The following is a 27,947-nucleotide window of genomic DNA, read 5'->3' as shown; positions in this document are numbered from 1 at the left end:
TTATTTACATTTACAAAATAACATCACAAATATTATTTTCCTAATTCCAAATAACTCTCATTCCAGGAATGTTTTCTTTTTCGGATGAATTGTTTACATATTCCGTTTTCTTTATTTCAGGTGAACAGCACAACGCAGCTCTGACGGTATAAACTAGTTTCCTAAACTTCAGACCAAGAGGTAAGGATGAGAACACCTATCAAATACATTGATGCTATTTGATAAACAATACATTCAATTTTGATAAACAATGCATTAAAATATTGGGCTTATTACTTCAAGCCAATTATAGCTTTAAATAATTTATCCTAATAAAAAAATTATTTCACTGAAACATGGTATATAAAGGTACAGTTAAAATAACTGTATATAGCAGAAGCCTTAAAAATATAACACAATTCAATAATTTAATTATGTGCTATAGACTGAGTCCCATAAAATATGCAAAAGAAGAGAGCCTTCGCGAACTAGAAGGAACTTTATGTAAATTTGTAAAATATTTTCTGAAATATTTTCTAAAATTTTTCCATAGATAGTTACTTCAACTCCGGTTTAAAAAAAAACTTAACAAATAAACCTTAAGAGTATTCTACATTTTATTCAGCATAAGAACATAAATTTAAAGAAAGTTAAAGTTTATTTCATATCCTAAAATCTGTTCGAATACCATTTATTTACAGTTACGTTAATCTCTGCTATTATAGTAATAAGTGTGATACTAAATTTCAAGAAAGTTAGAATTCATTTCATATCCAAAAATTAGTTTGGATAACATTTATTTAGAGTCACTTCAATCTCTACTATTAGAGTTAGCCTACTGCAAATTTGAGTGATAAGAATTCAGTACTAGAGTTCTTTGCAATACTCCTTATTTTGTAACGTCTTGTACTACGAAGTAAAACTACCTTAAAAACTAATAATCCATTGCTAGTTTTTAATATTGTTTGTTTACGTTATTAAATAACTTGTTAGTTATTTGTTGACTTATCTATATTTGTTTGCTATTTGCTATTTCGTGTTTTCGTTTTACACCTCATATATATATATATATATATATATATATATATATATATATATATATATATATATATATATGTATATATATATATACACATATACATAAACATATATATATATATATATATATATATATATATATATATATATATATATATATACATATACATAAACATATATATATATATATATATATATATATATATATGTATATATATATATACACATATACATAAACATATATATATATATATATATATATATATATATATATATATATACATATACATAAACATATATATATATATATATATATATATATATATATATATATATATATATATATATATATATATATATATATATATATATATATATATAAATGTATATATATATATATATATATATATATATATATATATATATATATATATATATATATATATATATATAAATGTATATATATATATATATATATATATATATATATATATATATACATATATATAATTCTATAAAAGCTTGTTTTACAATCAGAACATGTTAAATAATAATTTTGATAATATTTGGGATGGAGACCCTCTTTAAATTGGCTTTTATTAAAAAATAATGGCTTCAGTAGTACTGATAATGTTCACATTCCTTAATTGCCTTATTATTCCCTTTTAGCTCTTAATCAAAAACTAGTATTTACAAATATATCTTCACACATTTCATCATTTGAGTTCACGGAGTGTTAGGACATAATCATGTATTCTATTTCTGTAACGTTACAAAACAATCTGAAGTTCCAAGGTCGTTCATTCATGTTTCGTTCTTACGCAACAATACATTGTACTATGTACTTTACTAGCGATCATGTACCTCCCCTTAGTGACTTGACGGTGTCTGTAATTTCAATTTTTGTACTTGTAAGGTTATTAAAACAAGAAAATAGTATCCAATCAAGTGCATAACCCACCCAGAACATCACTGAATAGGGAATAATAATAATAATAATAATAATAATAATAATAATAATAATAATAATAATAATAAATCATATGTTTAATATAAAATTATTGCTGCCTCAGTGGCATTTATCTTAGTTGAACTTTTCAATAGCTTGGATTTTTTTTTCAGTACTGCATAAATTGGATATCAGGGGAAAAATGTTCTATGCCTGATGAAACATGCTTAAAAGAAGGTCTACTACCAAAATAATAATAATAATAATAATAATAATAATAATAATAATAATAATAATAATAATAATAATAATATCTTTATTTTCAGGTGTCAAAAACTCAGCTGATGAATGAAAGTGCAGAGATGAATTAAGAACTTCATGGACAATTAGATGTTACCTTCGAAGAACTAGTCTATTGAGGGTTTCGCCTATATACATATCTGCTTTCTACGTGTCGCTTGATTTAGGATTATCGAATTAAGCCAACAAAAAATTCCATCATCTATGGTTATCTTAACTGCACTAGCTTCTTCCCACCATGAAAAAGGAAAGAAAGATGAAAATGGCGGCCCAACTTAGATACATTTTGGTGACATCGACCGTCTACACCTGCATAATCAGTACGGCTGGCATGACAACAGAAGAAGTAAAAGCATATGGCTACAACTCCTCGTGCACTGAGAATTGTATTTGCGGAGTCATTCGTTCCAGCCACCTGCACCAAGATTTAAAAACCATAAATTGTTCCTTTACGGGGATGAAGAACTTTCCAGAAGTACTACCCAAGGACCTGCAAGCACTAAACCCCAAGGGTAACTCCATATTCAATGTGCTTGACAGTATTTCTCACCTTAATGAACTGCAGGAGCTTGATCTGTCTGGAAACAGAATCAAGTCTTTTGGTAGAGGTGAAATGTTCCAGAATATGTCGAAATAGAGTTACTTGAATATTGGTAAAAATTCCGTTTCCACCATCTTCCATGATAATCTAAGGGGCCCCAAAGGCCTAAAACATCTAATACTTTCTAATAACAAAATTTACTACATTGAAGACGAGGCTCTAATCGACCTGCTTAATCTACAGATACTCAATCTCGAGTACAACCTCCTTGGATCGCTATACGAGGAATGGTTTCATGGGCTAGGAAATCTAGTTGCTCTAAACCTTGCACACAACAGAATCCATAACATTCCATCATCGGTTTTCCGAGCTCTAGTTTCTTTGCAAAGACTTCACTTGTCAGGAAACAGGATTTCTATTGTCGATCCAAGAGCTTTTTCAGGTCTAGTGAGCCTCCAAGTCTTAAAGATGGAGGATAACCTCCTTTCAAGAGTGCCAACAACTGCTTTCCAGAGCTTACCATTGCTGGAAACTTTAACACTGGACCAAAATCCCCTTACAAAACTGAAACCCTTGGACTTTTCGCACCTCAGCGTTACCAGAATCAGTTAAAGTCAGATGCCAGAACTAATCATTATTGATGCCAAAGCCTTCTACAGTCTAGATAACATTACTTTCATTCAAATAACAGACAATAAGAAACTCACTTACATTGATCCTCGAGCCTTTAAAGACGTCGACTCTCTTTTAGAATTACAACTTCACAATAACAACATACAAGGTTTGCAAAAGGAAATGCTTCGATTTCTACCAGAAGGTACACAGATGTCCTTATATGACAACCCTTTTCGATGTGACTGTAATATCAGATGGTTACATAATCTGATTTCGGAAAAAGATGAAGCTAATCTAACAATTGTTGAACCTGAACACATGGTATGTCAAACTCCACCTAATCTAGCACACAAACTACTTAAGGATCTAGATATCATGAAGATTCCAAAGGTGTGCATTCCCAACATACTCAACTTAACAAGGAGGAAACTGTCATGGGAAAAGTGGGAGAAAAGAAGATTCTCGAATGTAGAGCTCTCGGATATCCTATTCCCAACTTGTATTGGAAGTTGCCAGATGGAACATATATCAATTCAACTCTAAATGAAGTACGGCGAAGATTCTTTTCACCAGGGACTCTGATATACTACCATTTACAACCCACAGATGGTGGAAAGTACACCTGCTTTGCCTTTAATTCAGTTGGCAAAACTAACTTTTCCATTGCCCTCAATGTAACAGGAATTGATATACATCTGTTTCCAATACGTGTTTCATCTACATTTGTTACTTTAGTTTGGAATGGAACAGAACGCCGAGCTTTACTAACGTACAAGATCACAGTTACAGAAGTTGATGACAATGGTACAGAAATTGAAAAACTGGACACCAGAACAGCGAGTTCTCTCAGGAAGAGATTTACAATTAGCCGCCTACAGCCTGAAACGCACTATAAGTTCTGCCTGGGCTATGAGGATAACAGCGGCTACTGGCTTTTGATTTCCTGTTGCTTCACAAACACTCAAGATATTGAATTCATGTTACAAGGGATTTCTAGGACTTCAAATGTCGCAGTGGCTGCAGTAGTTGGTATAATACTGGTAATGACAGTAGTGGTATGTCTAGTGTCAGTATTATCGAGAAAATATCGCCACCGGATGTACGAGACACCCGACAAGAGCACGGATGGATCTATCATTCCTCTTGACAATTTGTATAGACCACTTCTGATGGGATCATGACAGTCTAGAGGGGGCGAAGGACTAAGCGCTCCCTCAATCCTTCGTCGTCCGCCTTGTTGCTCACCCAACCCGTCCTCTCCTGGGCCTCGAACACCACCCCTACGTCCACGTCATAGTAACACCTCAGCATACAGTAGTTCAAGAACAACACCTATCTTGCATCGACGTCAGAACAGCTACAAAGACTCTTCATATGTGTCCTCTTCAAGGTATAGAAGCACCATTTCAGTGTAAGATCTCATCTTGGGAAGGTTTTATTTTCAAATATTCATGTTTGATTCAAAGTAACCATTTTTATTCTTTTTAATCAATTGTTTTTTTTTATAAAACTCAATCGAATAAATTCGGTGAAAAAAAAATCCATATGAAATGCATCTATAAAAGTTTAGGATGCTTCACATCTAAACTGAACCATTTTGAATTTAATGTAATAAGCCTTTCTTCACCACTCAGAATAATTCTAGGCATATTTCTACACAGGTTGGAGAGCCCTAGATCTGGAACTACTAGGCTGCTGGACCAAGCCATTGAGTCCCCAAGTGAAGTGTTGCCTTACACAACCGACGTGGAGACCATGCCCATTATCCAGGAGACCCAGCTCTCATCTGGATAAATATTAACGCCTATTACTTTTATTGTATAGCTGGGTATCTACGTGTGTGGCTTCACTAGAGGCAATTTCAAAGACTATCCTACATATCTGTAAGAGGCTTACCAGCAAGTGGCCCTGAATTACCTTTTTTTTATATCGGTAATAACCTTATGGAAGACTTGATGTGCTACAGACAATTTCAAAGACTGTCCTACATGTCTGTCAGTGGCTTACCAGCAAGTAGCCCTAAATTACCCTTTTTTATATCAGTCAACCTCTTTACAAGAGCGATACCGAAAACACAATTTAGCTTTTAATGGTGAATGTAAAATATATTTTATCAACTGTGATTTCGTGATAAGCTGTAGTTCGAGAAGATTGTAAATTCAACACGGAGGCATAATGCTACAATATAAAATCTGGTTTGCTGATGATACCCTGCGTGCATTTTCTATTTGCCATTACGATAGCTGGTTGCATAAATTTGGTGAGCAATTGTTTTTAAATTGATATATATATATATATATATATATATATATATATATATATATATATATATATATATATATATATATCACGCTCATAAAAGAACAGAAAATTCAGGAATTGATGGAAATATGAGGAAGTTAATGACTTAGGAAAATTTATACAAATTTGGTATGGGATATGAATTTATTCCTTTATCATTGCTGGGAATGATTATCACCTGTTAACATTTATTAATGGGATGATTACTGTTTAAGTTAATATTTGTATTCTTTTTAAAGATACGGGTAATAATTTCTACTTTTTGCTTGATTTTACTTGAATTACGGCAAGAGACTTCTGATCCATTTGTGACCACGAAAACACGATTCAAAATAATCGGGTCTTATGACACAGAATTCGTAGGAATATAAATAAGAAAGTGTGTTGTGAAATGATGGAAACCAACAATCCCGTTTAAACAAATTAAAAGAAAGGATTCACAATTTGAGATTTTACTAAAATAAGGAGAGAAGTAAATGATAAGAGATCAAAAAAACTAAATTCAAGAGATGGTAGATATTTTAAAAAGGACACAAGAGAGAAAGAGACGGAGAGAGAGAAAGGAGTTGTTAAAATAACATTTTTGCATAGTTACTTCTCTGAAAATCTTTTATTTGGAATAAAAAACAATTTTGCAATTATAAAAAAGTCAACACAGAGACATTACCGTTTCACCTTTGGGTATTTTTATTTTCTTCCACAAAACCAGAAAACTGTTATTTCCTTTGAATAGGATATGATAGGAATTAACAACGGTCTAACTTATTCCAAAACCCACAATAAAATCTGTTTAAAAACGTCATTACTTTGTTAAGCAAACAATGTATCTCTAGGAGTATTTTTATTTTGTTCAGGTTTTATGAAGACAGAATTTTTTTAGAATGCAAAGCCTATAAAATTTATTTAATCCTTTATCAACACAAACAGCTGCTTACCAAAGGGCTTTTACAAGTGGAACTTCCGTTAAAACATGTTATGATATGATCTCAATTTGTGAAACCTCTTAACCAAGCATTTGACTTTGATTTTTTCAATCATATCTACTATTCAATGAAAACTTATACAAGTCAAATAACTCAGCTAAAATAACTTGAAAGTCAACATATCCAAATAATGTTAAAATTTTCTAGAAAACGTTTGTCACCAAAGACTTTTTTGAACAGTTTCTAAACACAAACAGTCATCTTATATGATACCGAGTTTCTCATGACTGAGTATGTGTGTTAAGTCGTCCAGCTTCATCATCTCAATGTAACTATACATGTACTGCTGTATCACAGGCAGAGTCAAATAATAATGATATGTACCTCATATTGCCAATATACGGTGTTTCTTTTTTATAAAATAAAACTTAAATATAACACAGGTGAGTTTATTCTTAACCCGTAATCTCTCATTGAATGTAATAATTGTTACAGTTTTCAAAATGACGGTAAGTACTTCGTTATCATTATCAAGATAATTATTATTACTAGGTAAGCTACAATCCTAGTTGGAAAAGCAGGATCCTATATGCCTAAGGGCTCCAACAGCAAAAATAGCCCCGAGAAGAAAAGAAATAAGTAAAAGGATAGAATAGTGTCTCGGTGTAACCTCAAGCAAGAGAACTCAAACACAAGACAGTGGAAGACCATGGTACAGAGCCCATGGAACTAACCAAGACAGAATTACTATTATTATTATTATTATTATTATTATTATTATTATTACTAGCCAAGCTACAACCCTAGTTGGAATAGCAAGATGCTATAAGCCCAAGGGCTACAACAGGTAAAAATAGCCCAGTAAGGAAAGGAAATAAGGAAATAAATAAATGATGAGAATAAATTAACAATATATCATTCTAAAAACAGTAACAGCGTCAAAACAGATATATCCTACATAAACTATTAACAACGTCAAAATCAGATATGTCAAATATAAACAATAAAAAGACTCATGTCAGCCTTGTCAACATTAAAAAATTTGATCCAACTTTGAACTTTTGAAGTTCTACTGATTCAACTACCCGATTAGGAAGATCATTCCATAGATTGGTAACAGCTGGAATAAAACTTCTAGAATACTGTGTAGTACTGAGCCTCATGATGAAGAAGGCCTGGCTATTAGAATTAACTGCCTACCTAGTATTACGAACAGGATAGTATTGTCCAGGGAGATCTGAATGTAAAGGATGGTCAGAGTTATGAAAAATCTTATGCAACATGTATAATGAACTAATTGAACGACGGTGACAAAGATTAATATCTACATCAGGAATAAGAAATTTAATAGACCGTAAGTTTCTGTCCAACGAATTAAGATGAGAATCAGCAGCTGAACACCAGACAGGAGAATAATACTCAAAACAAGGAAGAATGAAAGAATTAAAACACTTCTTCAGATAAACGGAAAATCTAGTAAGACTTTCTCAATAAGCCAATTTTTTGTGCAATTGAAGATGACACAGACCTAATGTATTTCTCAAAAGCAAATTTGCTGTCGAGAATCACACCTAAAATTTCAAAAGTGTCATACAAATTTAAAGAAACATTATCAGTACTGAGAACCGGATGTTGAGGAGCAACCGATTTTTGCAGTGCCCTACTCCTAGAAGAGCTGCTTATCATCGCTCGAGTCTCTTCTACCCTTGCCAAGAGGAAAGTAGACAGTGAAGTTATGTAGTAAAACCCTTGAGTCAAGAAGAAATTTTTGGTTACTTTAGTGTTGTCAGGTGTATGAAGAAAGAGTAGAATGTGTAAAGAATATAATATAAAATAAGGAACAAGTGTCTGGATATATATATATATATATATATATATATATATATATATAAGTATATATATATATATATATATATATATATATATACAGTATATATATATATATTTATATATATATATATATATATATATTTATACAGTATATATATATACACATAAATATATATATATATATATATATATATATATATATATATATATATATATATATATGTCACGCTCAGCGGGGAGGAATGGTCATACCCTAGTGAGAGGGGATGCCCAGAAAGGTACAATCGGAAACCAAACTTTCCCATAAATTGCCGAACCATTGGGTTGTAGTTAAGAAAGGGAGAGGGGAATGGAAAGGCTAAAGCTGTGTGCGTGTGTGTGCTTGGCTATCTAAATCTTTAGACGTGATTTTACGGCTTGGGTACACTATAATATAAATATAATCTTGATTCCATCTTAAATGACGGCCTTCGCAGTATTCAAGAAAAATATTTCACAGAAAATGGAGACTGAACATTTATCTTAATACGTAGGTTACCTTAAAACATCCGATATACAATTCAAATTTCCTTTGAAATATAATGAAATTGGTGGTCTGGACTCAAACGGTACAGAGAGAGAGAGAGAGAGAGAGAGAGAGAGAGAGAGAGAGAGAGAGAGAGAGAGAGAGAGAGAATTCATTCATACACACAATATATACATACATATATATATATACACACACACATATATATATATATATATATATATATATATATATATATATAAAATCATCTATCATCTTTTGAAAAGAGGTAGCAGAAATGTAGGACTATAATGAATATGAGTAAACTAAGTAAAGTTCAATGAAAATGCAGACACAACCAATAAGAGTTACTGACGAAAGTCTAGAGATTGTTAATGAATATATGTAATTAGCACAGACAGTAAGTGTTTTCCCAGGACACGAGACAAATTTTAAAGGAGGGATAAGCATGGGATGGAGAGCAATGGAAAGAATAATAATGGGAATAACACAGAGTCAGAAAAAGGGCAGCATGAATACGCGAGAAAACTAAAATAGAGGATATTCCAACATGTAAGTAAAAGAGGTATATTTGGGCAGGTCTTATAATGAGAATAACAGATAATAGATGGTCATTAAGAATAACAGAAGGGGTCCCTAGAGATTACAAAAGAAGCAGGGGAAGGGAGAGAAGACAATAGATTGACGAGCTAAGAAAATTGCGGGTAAAAGACTGTCATAGAAAGGTCATAAACAGACGGGAGTGGATAGACAATGTCTAAGCCTGTGTTCTGCAATGGACTAGTAACAGCTAACGATAATGATGATGATGATGATGATGATATATATAATTACGGAGTTTAGAAAGCTCGTTAATAAAGCACTTAAAGAATAGTGATAGACCAAATAATGCTCCATTTTTTTCCCTCGGGAAATCCAAGTATGCAAATTACTCATCCTGATTCGGCCAATCACAATGTCATTTGCAATTATTGTCCAGGAGAGTTGTCCCCGAGGCTATTTCTAGCCTGTTTGCATTTTCATTTTGTTCGAAGCTGTTTGAATGATTAATCAGGGGGAAATGGCACCACGCTTTGAATCTGTCGTGGAAAAAAAAAGTGTTTTACTTCCTTGTTCAAAATGAGATGGAAATAATTCTAATACGATTTAATGGACATGCTACTTTTTATTTCTCATTACTTTTCAGTGTACAATATCATTATTATTCCTTCATACTTCTATTGATCTGGATTTAAAATCTTTAAGTTAGGGTTTCTGAAATCTTTTATCTATAGAATTGCATTATTTACCTTATTGTTATAGTTTTTTTTACTATTTAAAACCTGATGTATTGCCATATATAATATTTGTGTTTTACACACACACACACACACACACACATATATATATATATATATTGTTATGATTCGTATCTATAATTCACGATTTCATGTAGCACTTTATAGATCATAATATTCTTAGAAGTTAGTGCTAGTTTACTAGGTTCAGTTTAAAGTTTATAATTTAAAAGGGAAAATAGATAAAATCACTTTTAACCACTTTTAACCACTTTTAATTACAATATATATATTCTACACTTATGTACAGAAATATAAAGAAATAATGATAGATAAATTCATAACTTTCTCTTAAATGAATCCACTGGTGTTTCGAAACAAAATGAACAATAATATCTTACCAAATACAAATAAACACTTTTAAATCCAAGTAATAAATCCAAGAACCGTTAATCACCAATCCAGGAAGCACACTGGACAAAGCAAACTTTATTGTCGAAGTAAACAATATTTGGTCATCCATGGACCATGGAACAAACAAACAATACTTAAATCACAACTAATTAGTCACACCATCTAGTGACTGAAAACAACCATACATTTTTAAGGATACTCACTCCATCTAGTGACTGAAAAGAAAACCAAATAAAAAATATTTAATAAATATACAACGGGAACCATAACATATCCCCCCACAAAAAGTCGTCATCACCATCATGATGACTGAAAATACTATTTTAACATTCTCCATCATGTAGGATTCCGTGATAACATGTCTGCACATATTGTCTTTTCCTTTTATATGGTGTATTTGAAGATCATATTCTTGTAGCATCAGCCACCATCTCATGAGTCGATGATTTTTCGTTCTCATTCTCTGTAAAAACGTTAGAGGCTGATGGTCCGTGTAGACATTGATAGTAAATGGAGAACAATGGAGATAAGCTGCAAACTTCTCTAATGCAACCAATAACCCAAATGCTTCTTTTTCAACCGTTGCATAGGGTCGTTGGTGAGGTTTGAGCTTCTGAGAAGCATACATTACTGGATGCAAGATTCCATCTGTCCCTTCCTGTAGCAGTACAGCTCCCGTTCCCAAGTCGCTGGCATCAACCTCAATTGAAAAGGGTTTCTTAAAATTTGGTGCCTGCAAAACTGGACAAGATGCCAGGATGCGTTTTGAGTATTCAAAGGCAGCCTTGCAATCGTCAGTCCAATTAAATTTCTTTTTACTGCTTGTAAGAGAAGTGAGAGGAGCGACCACATCTGAGAAATTTTCGCAAAAACGTCGATAGTATCCAATCATTCCCAGGAATCGTTGAACTTCTCTTCTAGAGGTGGGAGGCTGTATGGCAATGATATCCTTCACCTTGGCATCTACTGGTGCCACTTCATTGCTTCCCACAACGTATCCAAGGTACTGTATCTTGGCATGTCCAAAGTCACTTTTCTTCAGGTTTATTGTCAAACCTGCCTTCCTCAGACGCAGCAATACTTCTTTCAAGCCCTTCATGTGGTCCGACCAAGACTCTGCGAAAATAATAACATCATCTAAGTAAACTGCAACTCCTGGAAGTCCTTCTAGAAGATCATTCATTGCCCTCTGGAATACTGGTCCTGCATTTTTTAAGCCAAAAGGTAAAACCTTATATTGGAACAATCCATCGGGTGTAACAAATGCAGTAATGGGTTTTGAAGATGGAGATAAAGGAATTTGGTAGTATCCTTTTAGAAGGTCTATACGTGTAACAACTTTAGAAGAACTTACTTGATCAATCAAATCATCCACTCTAGGCAGTGGGTATGCATTTGTGACAGTGAGTTTATTAACCTGTCTATAATCGATGCAGAGTCGAAACGATCCATCGTGTTTTCGTACTAATAAACACGGTGAAGACCAAGGACTGTCACAGCTTTCGGCCAAGTCGTTATCCAGTAGAAACTGAGTTTCTTTTCTCAATATAGCTCTCTTGTATGGGGATACTCGATAAGGTGCTTGCTTGCATGGGGTTGTTCCCTCTTTCAAAATGATAGTATATTCCAAAAGATTAGTTTGTGTTGGTACATCTCCACACAGATCTCTGAAAGACTTCAGCAAACGTTCCACATCCATAGCCTGGCGAGAACCTAAATGCATTAATTTTGCGGAGATATTAATTAAAATTTCAGAATTGGAGAGGTGAGAATCATTACCTATTTGAAAATCATTCTCTGGAACAATAACCGAATCATTCTTAACGTTTACAGCTGCAAGCACTGTCGACTTCACTTTAGTCCTCTCTGACACAAAAGGCTTAAGTCTATTCACATGAACAAGATGCCTATCTTTCCTCTTACCAGTAGTTTCAATTTCATATACATTATTGCCCCGTCTCTCTACTACAGTATAGGGTCCTTCAAAACGACATTCTAAAGACTTCTTAGTGGGATTAAGCATTAAAATTTGATCACCTGGTTTAAATTCTCTTATTACAGTTTTAACATCAAACCTTTTCTTCATACTATTTTGGGCTTTAAACAGATTCTGATGTGTAAATACTCGAGCCTCATCTAATTGCTTTTTAAGAGTAACAGCATATTGATGTAAGTCTTTACCTGATTCATGGTTTTCCAGCCAGACATCATATAAAACCTTTAAGGGTCCTCTAATACTCCTACCATAAAGTAGTTCAGAAGGCGAATATCCCAAACTGTCTTGCTGAGTATTTCTTATGGCGAACAACACAAACGGTAGTCCCTCATCCCACTCCTTCTGATGTTCATGGCAGTATTTAGTCAGAGCCTCCTTAAGCGTCTGGTGAAATCGCTCTAGCGCCCCCTGGCTTTGCGGATGATAAGCTGTAGATATTGAATGGTGAACACCCATAGCCAACATAACATCCTGAAAAAGCTTTGATGTAAAATTGGTACCACGGTCGGTTTGAACAACTTTAGGTATGCCATATTGAGTAAAAACCTTGATAAGGTGTGGAATAAGATTCTTAGTAGTTATATTCCGTAGAGGAATAGCATCTGGATATCTAATACTAGAACACATTATAGTCAACATGTATTGGTGCTGTCTTTTTGTTTTTGGTAGAGGTCCAACGCAGTCAATAATAACTTTTTCAAAAGGAACATTACAGACTACTTGAGGCACCAAAGGAACTGGTTTAGGTGCTTGGTTTGGCTTACCTACTTTTTGACAGGTTACGCAACAATTGCAGAATACCTTCACATCACGAAAAAGGCTAGGCCAATAAAAATATTGCAATATACTATATGCTGTCTTCTTAATCCCAAGATGAGTAGTAGAGACTTCATGGGCCACCTTCATCACATGATTTTTCAGAGATGCTGGAACCACCAACTGTTGTTTAACTTCCCAAGAGGCAGTTGCTGCTGCAGTACTTCCTCTATATTTCCTCATTAGCACTCCAGCTTTCAAGTAGTAACATGTAGATTCTGCCATACTCTCCTTCTCTGTCAATGCATTCTTAAACAAAGGCTGTAAAGAGACATCGTTAATTTGTTCATGTTTCAAATCTGTGACATTAATTTTATATACATCATTGCATGATGATGTCAATACATTTCCAACTTTTCCATTACAACCTTTCCTACTCGTAGTATCAAAACTATTCTCCCTAACCACAGTAGGAATATCAGGTTGAACACTTTCATTAAACAAACTATGGAGAGAGTAGTCAAAATCTGTCCCTAAATCTAAACGTACTCCATCTCTCACCTTGTCATCCTCAACTGCAGACCTAGCACCACATTCAACAGCATTGAACTGGTCATCAATACTAGGTACCGATTCGGTCAAAACAATACCACGCAGGCCTCTGCTGCGTTCAACTACACAAGATGGGAACAACTCAGGTTCCACATCCTCCAACTGCTGAACAGGGCTGACTTCCAAAGGATTATCACATACCACTGGGTCCGGCACCACAAGATTACCTGCAACATCATTTCCAACAAGAACATCTACGCCAGGAATCGGAAGAGACTCGACAATACCCACAATGATATTACCCTTGAATATGCCACAATCCAAATGCACTCTAGCCCGAGGCAAAGAAGTCAAACCACCTATGCTCCTAACTATTACTTTATCATTGGTAAGACAGTCCTCTAACCCAGGTACTGCCCCTCTAACAACTAAACTCTGCGATGAACCGGTGTCCCGCATTAGCTTTACCACAACACCCTCACTATGTTCATCACCAGTAACCAAAACTCCGTCAAAGCAGAATGGTTTGAAACCATCAACACCACCAGCTGACTCAGCATTTATATCGCAACAAGAGAAATTAGATTCCTCTGCTTTACTCTTTCTTTCATTCTTCCTAGAATGTTTGGGACATCTAGCTTTCACATGACCGACCTCACCACACGAATAACAAGTTACACTTGAACTAGCACCAGAGCCAAGAGATTTAACAGATAATCTATAAGGACTTGTTGGTGGTGAGTTTTGAGGTGACTTACCTGGTGTCTTCCTGGATTGGTTACCTGAATAGCGAGGTCTTAATAACCTAAAATTTTCAGCAAGTACAGTTGCTCTTTGAAGAGTAGTTACTTCTTTCTCAAATAAATACCTCTGCGTATCAATGGGTATACCTCTTATAAATTGTTCTACTAATATTAGTTCTCTATATTCATCCATGCTCGAAACACCAGCAGACTTTAACCACTTATCATGCATACGCACAATATTATGGGAATATTCAACATACGACTGGTTGTCAAATTTACGATATTTACGGAACTTTAAGCGGTAATATTCCGGGGTGAGTTCGTACACACGCAAGATAGATTCTTTAATAAAATCATAATCTTTACCTTCTTCTAATGTTAAAGCAAGAAAGGCAGACCGACCTTTACCCTTTAAAGCAGGTTGAATAAGAATTGGCCATATTACCTTAGGTAACTCTAAACTATCTGCCAACTTCTCAAATAAAGCAAAAAATTCATCAGGCGAGTTTTCGTCAAAGGAAGGAATCATCTTTGAATACTTAATTACATTAGTGTTACTATCTTCTAACCGAGCTACACCACCAGTTTCGCGTTCAATTTCAAGTTGTTCTAACTTAAACTTATATTCACGCTCTTCACGTTCTAACCGCTCTTTCCGGTCTCGTTCTTCACGTTCTGACCTCTCTATTCTATCTTTCTCTCTCAGCATATTGCAACTCTAACCTCTTTACCTCTAACACTGAACTTATTTCATCACAAAGATCAAACGCTTCTTCAGTTAATATATCATTATCAACCAATTTACTTATAACAAAATGCTTGACTTGTGATTTACGCCACGTTTTCTTGACATCACGAACAAATTCATATTCACGCGCAATAGATAACCAGTCCTCTTTACGTATCGTATGCGAACGCAAATAGCCAATAGAGGGTTGACTAACAAATGCACTCAAATCAAAAGGCTCCATAACTACAATAATTTTTACTATTCAAAACTAAATTTAAATATTAAACTTTACACTTCACTTAAAGTTTTTTGGTCGCAAAAAATCAATAATACAGAGCAGCCATCAATAGTTAACTAAAACGAAAACACGTTTCACAAAACTTCGCTAGATTAATATATTTAAAAAATACGCAAATGTTCGACAATAGAGGCAATTAGGAAAATTTCTGTACATACACGACGTGTAGAATATCCTGGCCAGGTCACCATTTGTTATGATTCGTATCTATAATTCACGATTTCATGTAGCACTTTATAGATCATAACAATATTCTTAGAAGTTAGTGCTAGTTTACTAGGTTCAGTTTAAAGTTTATAATTTAAAAGGGAAAATAGATAAAATCACTTTTAACCACTTTTAACCACTTTTAATTACAATATATATATTCTACACTTATGTACAGAAATATAAAGAAATAATGATAGATAAATTCATAACTTTCTCTTAAATGAATCCACTGGTGTTTCGAAACAAAATGAACAATAATATCTTACCAAATACAAATAAACACTTTTAAATCCAAGTAATAAATCCAAGAACCGTTAATCACCAATCCAGGAAGCACACTGGACAAAGCAAACTTTATTGTCGAAGTAAACAATATTTGGTCATCCATGGACCATGGAACAAACAAACAATACTTAAATCACAACTAATTAGTCACACCATCTAGTGACTGAAAACAACCATACATTTTTAAGGATACTCACTCCATCTAGTGACTGAAAAGAAAACTAAATAAAAAATATTTAATAAATATACAACGGGAACCATAACAATATATATATGCAAAAACAACATTAACAACAAAAGTAGCTAAGGCCATGTCTGAGGTTTGGCCATTTTCACCAGAATGCTGGCCACTCTAGATTGGTGATGGTGGAAGACCTAGTATGGGAGGCCATGACTAGTACACCTTTGCCGATCATGGCTATCCACAAACCCTTTCACCACGTTAAGGTATACCCACTCGGATAAAGATATAAGTATTATTATTATTATTATTATTAACTAAGCTACAACCCTAGTTGGGAGTGCAGGATGATATAAGCCCAAGAGCTCCAACAGGGAAAAATAGTCCGGTAAGGAGAGGAAATAAATATAAGAGAATTAATGAACATTTAATATTAAATGTTTTAAGAACAGTAACGGCATGAAAATACACCTTTCATATACAAACTATCAAGAGAGACCTATACACACAAACACACACATGTATTCATACATACATACATATATATATATATATATATATATATATATATATATATATATATATATATATATATATACAGTATATATTTTATATATATATATATATAATCATTGGTAAAATGGAGAGAGAGAGAGAGAGAGAGAGAGAGAGAGAGAGAGAGAGAGAGAGAGAGAGAGACTTCACCCTTTTGTTGAAGAATCCTTCAGTATACTGTGTTACAGAAACAATTCCAACTGACACCTGTTGCCGACAAGGGTGGAAAAGTTTTTTAATTTGATTATTAAGTCTACCTTTATTTTTCAATTGTTTTCCGAAATATGCTTTCGTTAATCGGATGAAATATCATTTGAAGAAAGAGAGAAAAATCTATTTTTTTCTGTCACTGGAAAATGCAAGATTCTAAATTTATATTTCTAGTAGCAATAGTTATAATAGTGAACGAAATGTATATGTTAATAAAATTCTTAGAATAATAATTATCATAAAAAATATGGTTAACATAATTCTCCAAATTATTATTATTGAAATTATTAAAATCATTATCAGAAGAATTATTAAAATCATTATCAGAAGAATGATTAAAATCATTATTAAACTTAAAATCATTGGTTATGAAAATGATTAAAATCATTATCATCATTAAAATAATTATCATTTTAGTAATTATTAAAAATAATTTATTGGAAAATAACGAAAAAAAATTCTCTAAAAGGAAAGTTAAGGTCTTCAATGCCTTCCTCCATTAAAAAAAAAATTCTGGAAAAGAAAGTCAAGCGATTCCCTTCCTTTAAACCCCCCCCCCCTCTCTCTCTCTCTCTCTCTCTCTCTCTCTCTCTCTCTCTCTCTCTCTCTCTCTCTCTCTCTCTGTGCGTAAGGGAGATAGGTGAATTTGGACATGCACGCCACCTTTGAAGAGCGTCATCTCCTCGCTAGATTAAAATTCATCCAGCAGCAAATGGTAAAAATTTTCATTCTTTACCAGCGAGTTATGAAATGGAATATACATAAAGAATAGATTACTACTGATATATTACGTACACAGGGAAAGCAAAGCCAAAAAATTAAAGAGACATATAAAAAGGAATACAGAACTATTAAGAAGAGAGAGAGGGGGAATGAAATAATAAATGCAACGCTAAGCTGTATTTCTGAAGCTGCTACTTCTATCAAAATGTTTTTCTCCATAAGTATGGGTTAAGCACTGTTGCCTTCTATTTGAAGGACTTTACTTTGGCTTTGGGGTTAAACCGTATTCCCGATTAGCTGCCCTGCCTGACATCGCTTAGACCCCGGTAGCGGATGTTCCCGTATTGTACCAGTCACCAGCATCCTTCCTCCCAGTAGCGAGGAGTCCTGGCGCGGTTAGGTCGACAGTTCGAGACGTGTGAGATATCTTTTATGTTTTTTTTAGAAGGTGTTGGAGTGACTTTGTGTTTGTTTCTTAGTCTGTATCACCCATTTTCTTTAAGCAAACCTATTTGTCGATTACATACATAATCCTGAGGTGTCTACACGGATTATTTCTGAAGCTACAGAATTTCTTTAATGGATGTTTCTTTCTTGGAGATGTGTCGACAATAGATTACAATGTATTGCTCATTGCCAAGGTATATTTTAAATCTATCTGTTAATTCACCGACTCAAATTCCTGATTCCCATAGCCAGAAACAGTCAAGGTATTAAATCTATCCATTATTTCACGGCTTCAATTAATGTCATACAACAGCTTTTGGTATAAAGGAATGGAGGTGGTAACATAAACTATCAGATTTCAAGTAAAAGAAACAACAGCAGATAATATTTTTTTAATCCTATTATAACTGATGTAGAAAGTTTTTAATTTCCATTAAACGAGAAATTAATTAATAATTGGAATATTTTTGATGCAGAAATAAAGTTGCAAACTTGAGTATAGAGTATGGATGAGGCAGTGCTAAGAATGTGCAAATAAAACAGAGTAAAAATCCGTGGAAGAGAAGACTCTTATTTCTGCCGTTAGAGGCAAGTGAAAGACGAAAAGGAGAACAAGTAAAAAGGAAATTTTAGGATAAGATTTAGAGAAAATATATTGCAACACTGAACATCAAGGTAAAGGTGTCTGGTTCCAATTCCAGAATCATCAAAATAGATGCTCACCAGAACGTCAGCCTGGCAAGCGCTGTGGTGCTCAACCACAGCAGTGGCCTTCCCAGTAAACAGCTTATACTTACGGTCACAGGCTGGGATCGATCTGCTGCCATCCGAATACGTTACCACTTTACGACAGTGGTTAAGGTAATGCCATTTGACTGATGTCGATGTAATTCTTCAATTCAAATATGCTGTAATTCATTTTTTACAAAGTTCCCCCTATAAAAATGTCTACTGTCGTAACAGCATTATATTAAAATTCTTTTTGTTTTTAATGAATTATAAAAGGGATGAAGGTAAAAAGGTAATGACCTACATATTTGAACTTATTCAACTCCAAAATCTAACCAAGGTTCGAAACTTAGCGGGGCGCCGGAGAATGACTTCTCTTTCTATTTCGTATTGCAGAAAATTCAGTAGGAATCCCACAGGAAAAATTGCAATACATCGAGATAATAGTAGTTCAAATTTTAGTCTCGGTAATTACATACATAAATAAGGTGTGGAAATTGAATTATTACAAATGGGTCATAAGAGATAGTTGAAATAACAGAATTAAGAAATAGATCTGGCTAAATATAATATTATGTCTTGAAATACAATAATATGCAGAGTAACGTTGGAGATGATTCTGACAGCGTTGAATCCTGAAATGAGTGTTGATGGGGACAACAAACTAATCAGTGATGGTGACGAATATGATCATTAATCCATTAATATTTCCTCAAGATAATCTCTAGACACAAAGACGAGGACCAAAATATTACCGCTTTTTCAATTATTAAAATGATCATAACTAAAAGTTATCAAATAATCATATATAATCAACCTTAAATGGCACACAATTGCACAGTAATTCACCAGAGAACAGAATGTCCATACATTAAGAAATGAAAAAAAATATTTTCTAATAGGAGCGCCCGGTGACATCAAGATTTCCGTAAGGTTCCGTAAGGTAGAATAATTTCCAAATGTCCCTTCTTCTCTCCGGAAGTCTAATTATATTTCTCCTAAGAGTTAATCACAAATTAAAAGTCACAAAGAACAATTTTAGTTAGATTTTGTTTCAGAGTTCAGGCACAGATTGTTGTATAATTAATTCTATCAAAGAACATCAACAACAACAAGGACAAAAAGCGTCTCATAGTCAAAACCTTTCGTCACTTCCATAACAACCTAGAATAACTAATGAAGCCAACAGTAAAATCGTGAGAATCACCCGTAGGTATAAGTAAATATACTCTTAAGGGAAATAAAAACTTAGCCAAACATCGAAAATTATCTAATATGCAGAATACCGGGTGATCTTTCAGGAAAAAAATACTCCACTTATATGTAATTTTTTTTTAACTTGTGATGAGTTAAAATGCAAACTCTGTGGTGATATTCAACACTAGCAAAAACCAATATGTCCAGTGGAGATTGTGAGAATAACCGGTGATGAAGTGTGGGACATAGGTAAATAAACGCTGGCCAGAAACATCGACCCCACATAAAAGTGGGAAAAGATGCAGACAAAGAAGAAGAAGTGGTGATATTTAACAAACAAAGAAGTTAATTTAACTGAGGTTTTATTTATACGGGGAAGGGGGGAAGTGTGTCAAAACCTATACTCATTTTTTTTAACGAGGTGCATTTGCACCGACTCGCATGGATGCCCTTTTAGCTCGGAAAAGATTCCTGCTATTTGATTGGTTGGACAAGATCATTCTAGCCTATCATCTAGTAAGAAACTTTTCCGAGCTAAAAGGGCACCGCTGCGAGTCAGTGCAAATATGACTCATTGAAGAAAAATGAGTACAGAGTTTGAGTATCATTCAAATATAAATTGGAGATCGAACAACGGATAAAGATGAAACAAGAAAACCAATATATATATATATATATATATATATATATATATATGTGTGTGTGTGTGTGTGTGTGTGTGTGTGCATATATACATATACATATATATATATATACACACATATATATATTATATATATATATATATATATATATATATATATATATATAAAGATAATGTGAAGAAAACAAATTCAGGTCATGTTTTTGCCTGTCATAAGTTTCTTCATGTATGCCCAGAAGGATAAACATGCTGATAGGCCTACTTAAAGGCTCCTTCTTTATAATAGACTGGTCGTCTTTATTAAATCCGGTATCTAGGATCATTCGTAAATAGGAACAACATTAGATTAGACATTGGTAGGTCATGGACAAATAAGTTTTAATGTTATATTTTGTTAATCAGAACCAGTATTTAAATTATTCTCGATATACAAAATTTAATTTCAAAATAAATATGTCGTGGAAATAATACATCACAATTTTCAAAATTAAAACAAGTATTAAAATGAACCCAAATATGGAAAAATATGACAAATACAATTTTTTTTTCTGCCGGATATTAAGGAGATTATTACTTCCATTAAAGAGAGTATTTACATTATTCTAGCTATAGTTATAATAAATACAAAAACCGACCTTTTTCTATATCTGTATGATCAACAGATCCCATACCAATCTATGAATGCTTTGTATTTTAACTTGAATAAAGCACCATGCCATTGCTAATAATCTTGGGCATTAAAAAGACACAGTTATATACGTTGTATATTTCAAAGATTTTAAAGAGTATAAAGAGAAAAGGAGATTAACAACAATTCTTTTACTAAAGACAGCTTAAGTCAATAAGTTTCAAGTAAAATCATGAAAAACAAATTCAAAATTACAACGTCTAATACTTCAAATTTAAACAATATTTTTGACATTTTTCATTGAAGTTGAAATATATGTTCCAAAAAGAATATGTCTTTTTTTATATAAACATTTATTTTACAAATATTATGCTGACTTCCGGATACTAAAATACATATATTTTTTTCTGGCATATACCTACTTTGGATATCTAATGCAGGAAACAATTCCTAACAGGAAAGGCTACACGATAAACGATTAAGCCGATTATTTCTAGTCTCTAAAATTTTAAATTATAGAGAAAAGTTCTATATATATTTTCTCTTTAATTATAGGAAGTTAATCTTTTTTTCTCTCAAAATTTTTCCCCTACCAAAAAATGTATGAGATTTCAATGTTTAAACATATTGATAGGTTTTTCAATACAGTATTTAATATGGAAATAATTCCAAATGTTGTCAAATTAAATTTTACTAGAGAAGAAATTGAAATTGAATTGAAGAATTAAAAGAATTAAAACCCTTATAGTGATTATATCATTATCTTTTCTTATAATTCATAACTGTTGCAACAAACTTATGTACATTATGACTTAAAAAAAAAAAAATTCTTCCTCATTATTTTTGTATAAAATCTTTAAATAATTAGCGCCTGATCATTATAGCTTTTAATCATTACCGACTTTTCGCGTTTTTATCAAAATAACTAAATTAAAATCATAAAATGATGCTTGCTGAAAGAATCACTAACGCTTTCTACTTAACGAACATCAATGATATTATTATTATTATTATTATTATTATTATTATTATTATTATTATTATTATTATTATTATTATTATTTTATAAGCTAAGCTATAACACCCAGTTGGAAAAGCAAGATGTTATAAGCCCAAAGACTCCAACAGGGAAAAACGGCCCAGTTACGAAAGGAAACAAGGAAATAAATAAACTACAAGAGAAGTATTAAACAATCAAAATAAAATATTGTAAGAACATTTTTTTTTTCTGATGAGAAATACTAGTAAGATAAACTCCAAGGAAAGCCTTGTAATCACTGTTTTATTTCACCTTTTCTTTTTGATGTCGTGTCTGAATAAGTAGCCATGATGACGATATATTTAGACTATTTGGAATCAATTCCAATAGGTAGGGATTAATTATAAGAATAAAATCTGAAATTAATATAGATATGAAAAGATTGATTCTAAGAATCAATCCTAATATCTAAGGATTGGTTTTGAAAATCAACACTAATATGTAAGGATTAAGTCTTAGAATCAATCCTAATATTTAAGGATTAGTTCAAAGAATCAATCCTAATATTTAAGGATTAGTTCTAAGAATCAATCCTAATATTTAAGGATTGATTCTAAAAATCAATCCTAATATGTAAGTATTAATTCTAAGAATCAAGAATCAATTCTTATATATTAGGATTGATTTTCAGAATCAATCCTAATATGTAAGGATTGATTTTGAGAATCACCACTAATATGTAAAGATTAAATATGAGAATCAATCCTAATATTTAAGGATTGATTCTAAGAATCATTCCTAATATGTAAATAATAATTCTGAGAATCAAGAATCAATTCTTATATATTAGGATTAATTTTCAGAATCAATCATAATATGTAAGGAGTAATTTTAATAATCAATCCTTACATATTAGGATTGATTCAAAGAATCAATCTTATTATGTAAGGATTAATTCAACAAAATACTTTACTGTATCCTAAACCATTTCTCTTATCCCATAAAAAAAATCAATAAGATAATTCTAACAAAAACATAAAAATTGTTAGCAGTGGGGAGAGAGGGAGAGGGAGAGGGAGGGGGAGGGAGTTGGGGGCCCAAGGGGGGGGGGGAGAGACCAAGAGTACGTGATAATGAGAGGAAGTCCTTGGCAGCTCATTAAGAGTCTTTGGACTCAAGGTTTTCAGAAATGGTAATTTGCTGCAAATTTCTATCTCCCGGTAATTTTTTTTTTTTTTCATTTTGCTTCCAGAATTTGAAGACTATTGCTTCCAGAGTGTTATGATAGTGAGGATTTGGGAATTACAGAGAATTAAGTCTTATGATTTTCCAGTCATTTATGATTAAATTATGGCAGAGTAATGTTTCTCTAAGAACTAAATAGTCTACAGGAAGAAAATACTTGTTGGTCATGCAGTGCTTCTCAGCATTGTGGAGCCACATATGAACATAAAAGTAAAAATAGGGATATATTGACTCGAATTTAGTTGGTAGTCAATGATGTGATTGGTTGCTGGTTTAAACAGGTCTTATGCAAACAAAGACCCGTTCCTAAAGGTGGCATATTAAGGACAATATGATATAAAGATAATGAACACCTCTAATCGAGAGTGAGTTTAAGCAAGTTATTATACGAGACACGACAATTGAAATATACAAAATAAATGTAAGATAATTTTTCTACATCTATCTGCCCCAACTATCTGTGCATACCAAGGTGAGAAAGTGGAAATGTACAAAGGTATTGTTAAACCAACTCGCGTTTATGGAATTGAAATATGAAATTAGAGAGTAAATAAAAAAAAAACCTTCAGAAGGTTAAAAATATATTTGAAGGGAATTGATAAGATGAGAAATGGGTAGGAAGGGGGATATGCAGAACAAGTGGTAAACAGACTAGCATACGGGAGATGATTGATCAGCACTTTGTGGTGGTTCAGTCATATGCAAAGAATGACAGGTATCAGATTAATTAAAAAAGAATTGATATCAGGTACGAGAGGTGGGCCTAAGAAAGGTGTGATAGCCACTTGAGTTATATGGGGAAGGAAGAGCATTGACATCACTAAATGGGGTGTTTGACGTTTACTGATGAGACTACTGTGTAGATGTATGGAATAATTATTATTATGGAAGATTACAGCGACTCCGTAGTTAAACCAGACTCAAATGACGTAAAGGTTCAAAGGCCGATCATGAATGGCAGAGGCAGGGAGCAGTGATATTTCCCTATCAAGCAGGGCAATGCCCAAGAGATTTACCATATATACTGAACATATGATCAGCGGCCAAGCTCCCTCTCCACCCAAGCTAGGACCAAGAAGGGCTAGGCAATGGCTGCTGATGACCCATAGGCTCCCCCAAACTCACATCCTTCGCTCACAAAGATGGTGAGGTTGCAGCGACCAAAGGAACTAACAGAGTTTGAGCAGGACTCGAACCCCTGCCTGGCAATCACCAGGCAAGGACGTTACCAACCGCCCACCACAACCCTTAAGCATTAAAGTAGCTACCAGTTACTTCCCTGCAAGTACTGGGTCACAGCCAGGGTGGAGTAAGGCATATGGCTAACATCCTCGTCCCAAGTGAATGTTTAAAAACGTTATCTTGAAAATGTTATTGGAGTTACTCCCACTAAGAAGATACGGTGAATGAGTCGTATTCTCGGATGTCTCAGGAAGTCTCCTTTACCCCGGCTGCGACCGTCTACAGTGGATTAACCATTAGATACATAATTCATTACTAAGGTCAAGCATCGAACCGGGAACCATTTGCTTGGTGAGGTGAACTGTCCTATTGACACAATGCCTTAATAGCTACCTATACACACACGCACACACACATATATATATATATATATATATATATATATATATATATATATATATATATATATACATATATATATATATATATATATATATATATATATATATATATATATATATATATATATATATATATGCAAAGCGATCTTTAAATAGCGAATAAATTGTCGACGTTTACCGAAAAAAAAACCTTCTGGTTTTGGTTCATTCTCGAGGGATTTTTATCTCCTTTCTGTTCCGGAAACAACACAGCTTACACTATAACCAATTACATCCTAAAGAATAAGCTTTCACTAGACCATAAGCAGATCTCAGACAAGGAACCTCCATAGCATTATGAGGATACAATATCGATCGCTTCTCGAAGACAAAAGAATCTCTCGTAATTACTTTTGGAACAAAAGATCTGATTCCCAAAATTACCTTTTTATTTTTCAACCAAAAAAGAGGAACAGAATGTCGCGATTTATATCATAATTGCCATCCCAAATGGGGGGATATTAAAATCATTTGTTTTTTACACATGGGGACATATTGTACCAACCGTGTGTCACACAATTGTACATAATTCCTTTTGCATATATTATGCTTGTATCTTCGCTCTTCACTCGCACGAAAACGAACATGAAAATTCATGTCTCCGGTTTTGCTCTGTAATATTGTCTGTCTCTCGAACATGTTATCTACTGTTGCCTTGAGGTTTTGTATATAAGGAGATTGTTCTATGATAATATAACTCAGTCGTTTCCAACCTGCCTTTGAGTTCACAGCCTTACTCAGCGAGTCACATTGGTGACCCCGGAGTGACTCGCTCCTCCCGCCTCCCCCACCCTCCCGCCTCTCACCGTTACTATGACGCCGTCAACGCATACCTTCTGCAGCAGTACTCGCCGTCGCCAGCCACCCGTATAGCAACGCCTTTTCAGCTCTCTCAACAACCGTTGGGGGACCAAATGGCTTCGCTCACCCTCGGGAAAATGACCAGTATTACTCGCCTGCAACCTGCCGCGCACGGCTCTCATGTGATGTGAACCTAGTTCGTGCCCTTATGGACAGCCACTTCATGACCTTCAAAACCTCCATCAACGCCTCCACTCGTGACAAAGAGGACACCTATTCAACTTCAACCGAAGCTGACGTGAATGCTGTAGTACATACACGCCTATGAATGCCGTAGTACACGCCTATGATTGCCGTAGGACACACACGCTTATGAATGCCGTAGAACACACTTGCCTACCCCGTGACGAGCCGGAGCGACAACACAGCCACCCATCATCCACCACTCGCTCGCACCCCAACCAACGACTTCTACAGCCACTCACTGCCGCTAATCGGCGCAGTGTTACTACTACCTCTCCAGATTCAGGGCACCTATTTAACATGTTCAGTATGTCATTTTTAGAGGGGGAGCCATGTACCAACCGTGTGTCACACAATTGTACATAATTCCTTTTGTATATATTATGCTTGTATCTTCGCTCTTCACTCGCACTAAAACGAACATGAAAATTCATGTCTCCGGTTTTGCTCTGTAATATTGTCTGTCTCTCGAACATGTTATGTACTGTTGCCTTGAGGTTTTGTATATAAGGAGATTGTTCTATGATAATATAACTCAGTCGTTTCCAACCTGCCTTTGAGTTCACAGCCTTATTCGCCGCCGTCACAATATCCTTGATATCTGTGTACGCAACTGCGTTAATATTCTATTCATTTTATTCCCAGTTATTAATACTACCATTACTAGCTAAGCTATAACCCTACTTTGAAAAGCAGGATGCTATAAGCCTAAGAGCTTCAACAACGAAATAGCCCATTAAGGAAAGGAAATAAGAAATAGATAGATTATTGTGCCCGAGTGTAACCTCAAGCAAGAGAACTCTAACCCAAGACAATGGAAAAACATGATACACAGGCTATGGCACTACGCAAGACTAGAGAACAATGGTTTGATTTGGGTCTGTGACTCTATCCCTTAGTCTTCCCGTTCGGTGAAAAATACTATTAATTTGTCTCTCTTTTAAGAAAGATATCATAAGGATCTACTTTGATATAGAGGAAGATATCCAGTACTTTCTGTCTTCTCTAATGAGGAAATATCCTTTGCCTTTGTCTTCCAAATATAAGGAATTATATCACCGTGTCTTCCAAGTGCGAGAATATCTATCCTTTATCTTCTACCAAGGACGGTAGGATAACTATTTTTCTATCCCTCTGAGTGGATACTTCAACCCACGATGCATCAAATGACGTTATCCAATTAGGTCCCAAAATAGAAATTTAAATAACTCAAACGGATAACGACTTTGATTTTTCAAGTTAAGAAAAAAATAACATTAAAAGAATAATGAGGTGAGAAGAATCTTCAACAGCCCTAACTTTAGCATTGAAGAAAAGATATATCCCTGCAGGGAAAAAACTAGACGAACATTTGCAATACATTTACCAGTCTATCAATGGAACTGAGAATTCCTCAAGCCCAGCTGCGTTATTCTCACCAAAGTCTAAATGTAGATCTTGATTCTCACTACCATAACTCGTGGAGAGTGCCTATACTA

General features: G+C 33.9%; 2 protein-coding genes and 1 pseudogene across 2 annotated transcripts in view; 2 read left to right on the top strand and 1 right to left on the bottom strand.

Moving 5' to 3' along the window:
• The window catches only part of LOC137621652 (ankyrin repeat and BTB/POZ domain-containing protein 2), a 622,846-nt gene that overhangs the window by 161,136 nt on the left and 433,763 nt on the right, over positions 1–27,947 (top strand). The gene's annotated exons all lie outside the window — the stretch shown is intronic.
• LOC137622084 (leucine-rich repeat neuronal protein 1-like) lies at positions 2,505–4,706 on the top strand (annotated as a pseudogene).
• On the bottom strand, positions 11,655–16,506 carry LOC137621651 (uncharacterized). The gene is made up of 2 exons (XM_068352123.1): positions 12,048–16,506; positions 11,655–11,809 (listed from the first exon to the last, which is right to left on the bottom strand). The coding sequence occupies exons 1-2, from the start codon at positions 15,450–15,452 to the stop codon at positions 11,789–11,791; spliced, it is 3,426 nt and encodes a 1,141-aa protein (XP_068208224.1). The 5' UTR covers positions 15,453–16,506; the 3' UTR covers positions 11,655–11,788.

The sequence above is a fragment of the Palaemon carinicauda genome, chromosome 28, assembly GCF_036898095.1.
Source record: "Palaemon carinicauda isolate YSFRI2023 chromosome 28, ASM3689809v2, whole genome shotgun sequence".
Classification (NCBI taxonomy): domain Eukaryota; kingdom Metazoa; phylum Arthropoda; class Malacostraca; order Decapoda; family Palaemonidae; genus Palaemon; species Palaemon carinicauda.
This window is presented reverse-complemented; position numbering and strand designations above follow the sequence as displayed.

Bases quoted from the DNA above. Each gene is read 5' to 3' on its own strand.
- LOC137621651 (XM_068352123.1), bottom strand. From the start codon at position 15,452: ATGCTGAGAGAGAAAGATAGAATAGAGAGGTCAGAACGTGAAGAACGA. The intron at 11,810-12,047 runs GTAAGTTCTTCT...TTATTTTCGCAG, and splicing joins TGGATGATTTGATTGATCAA to AGTCTTGGTCGGACCACATG.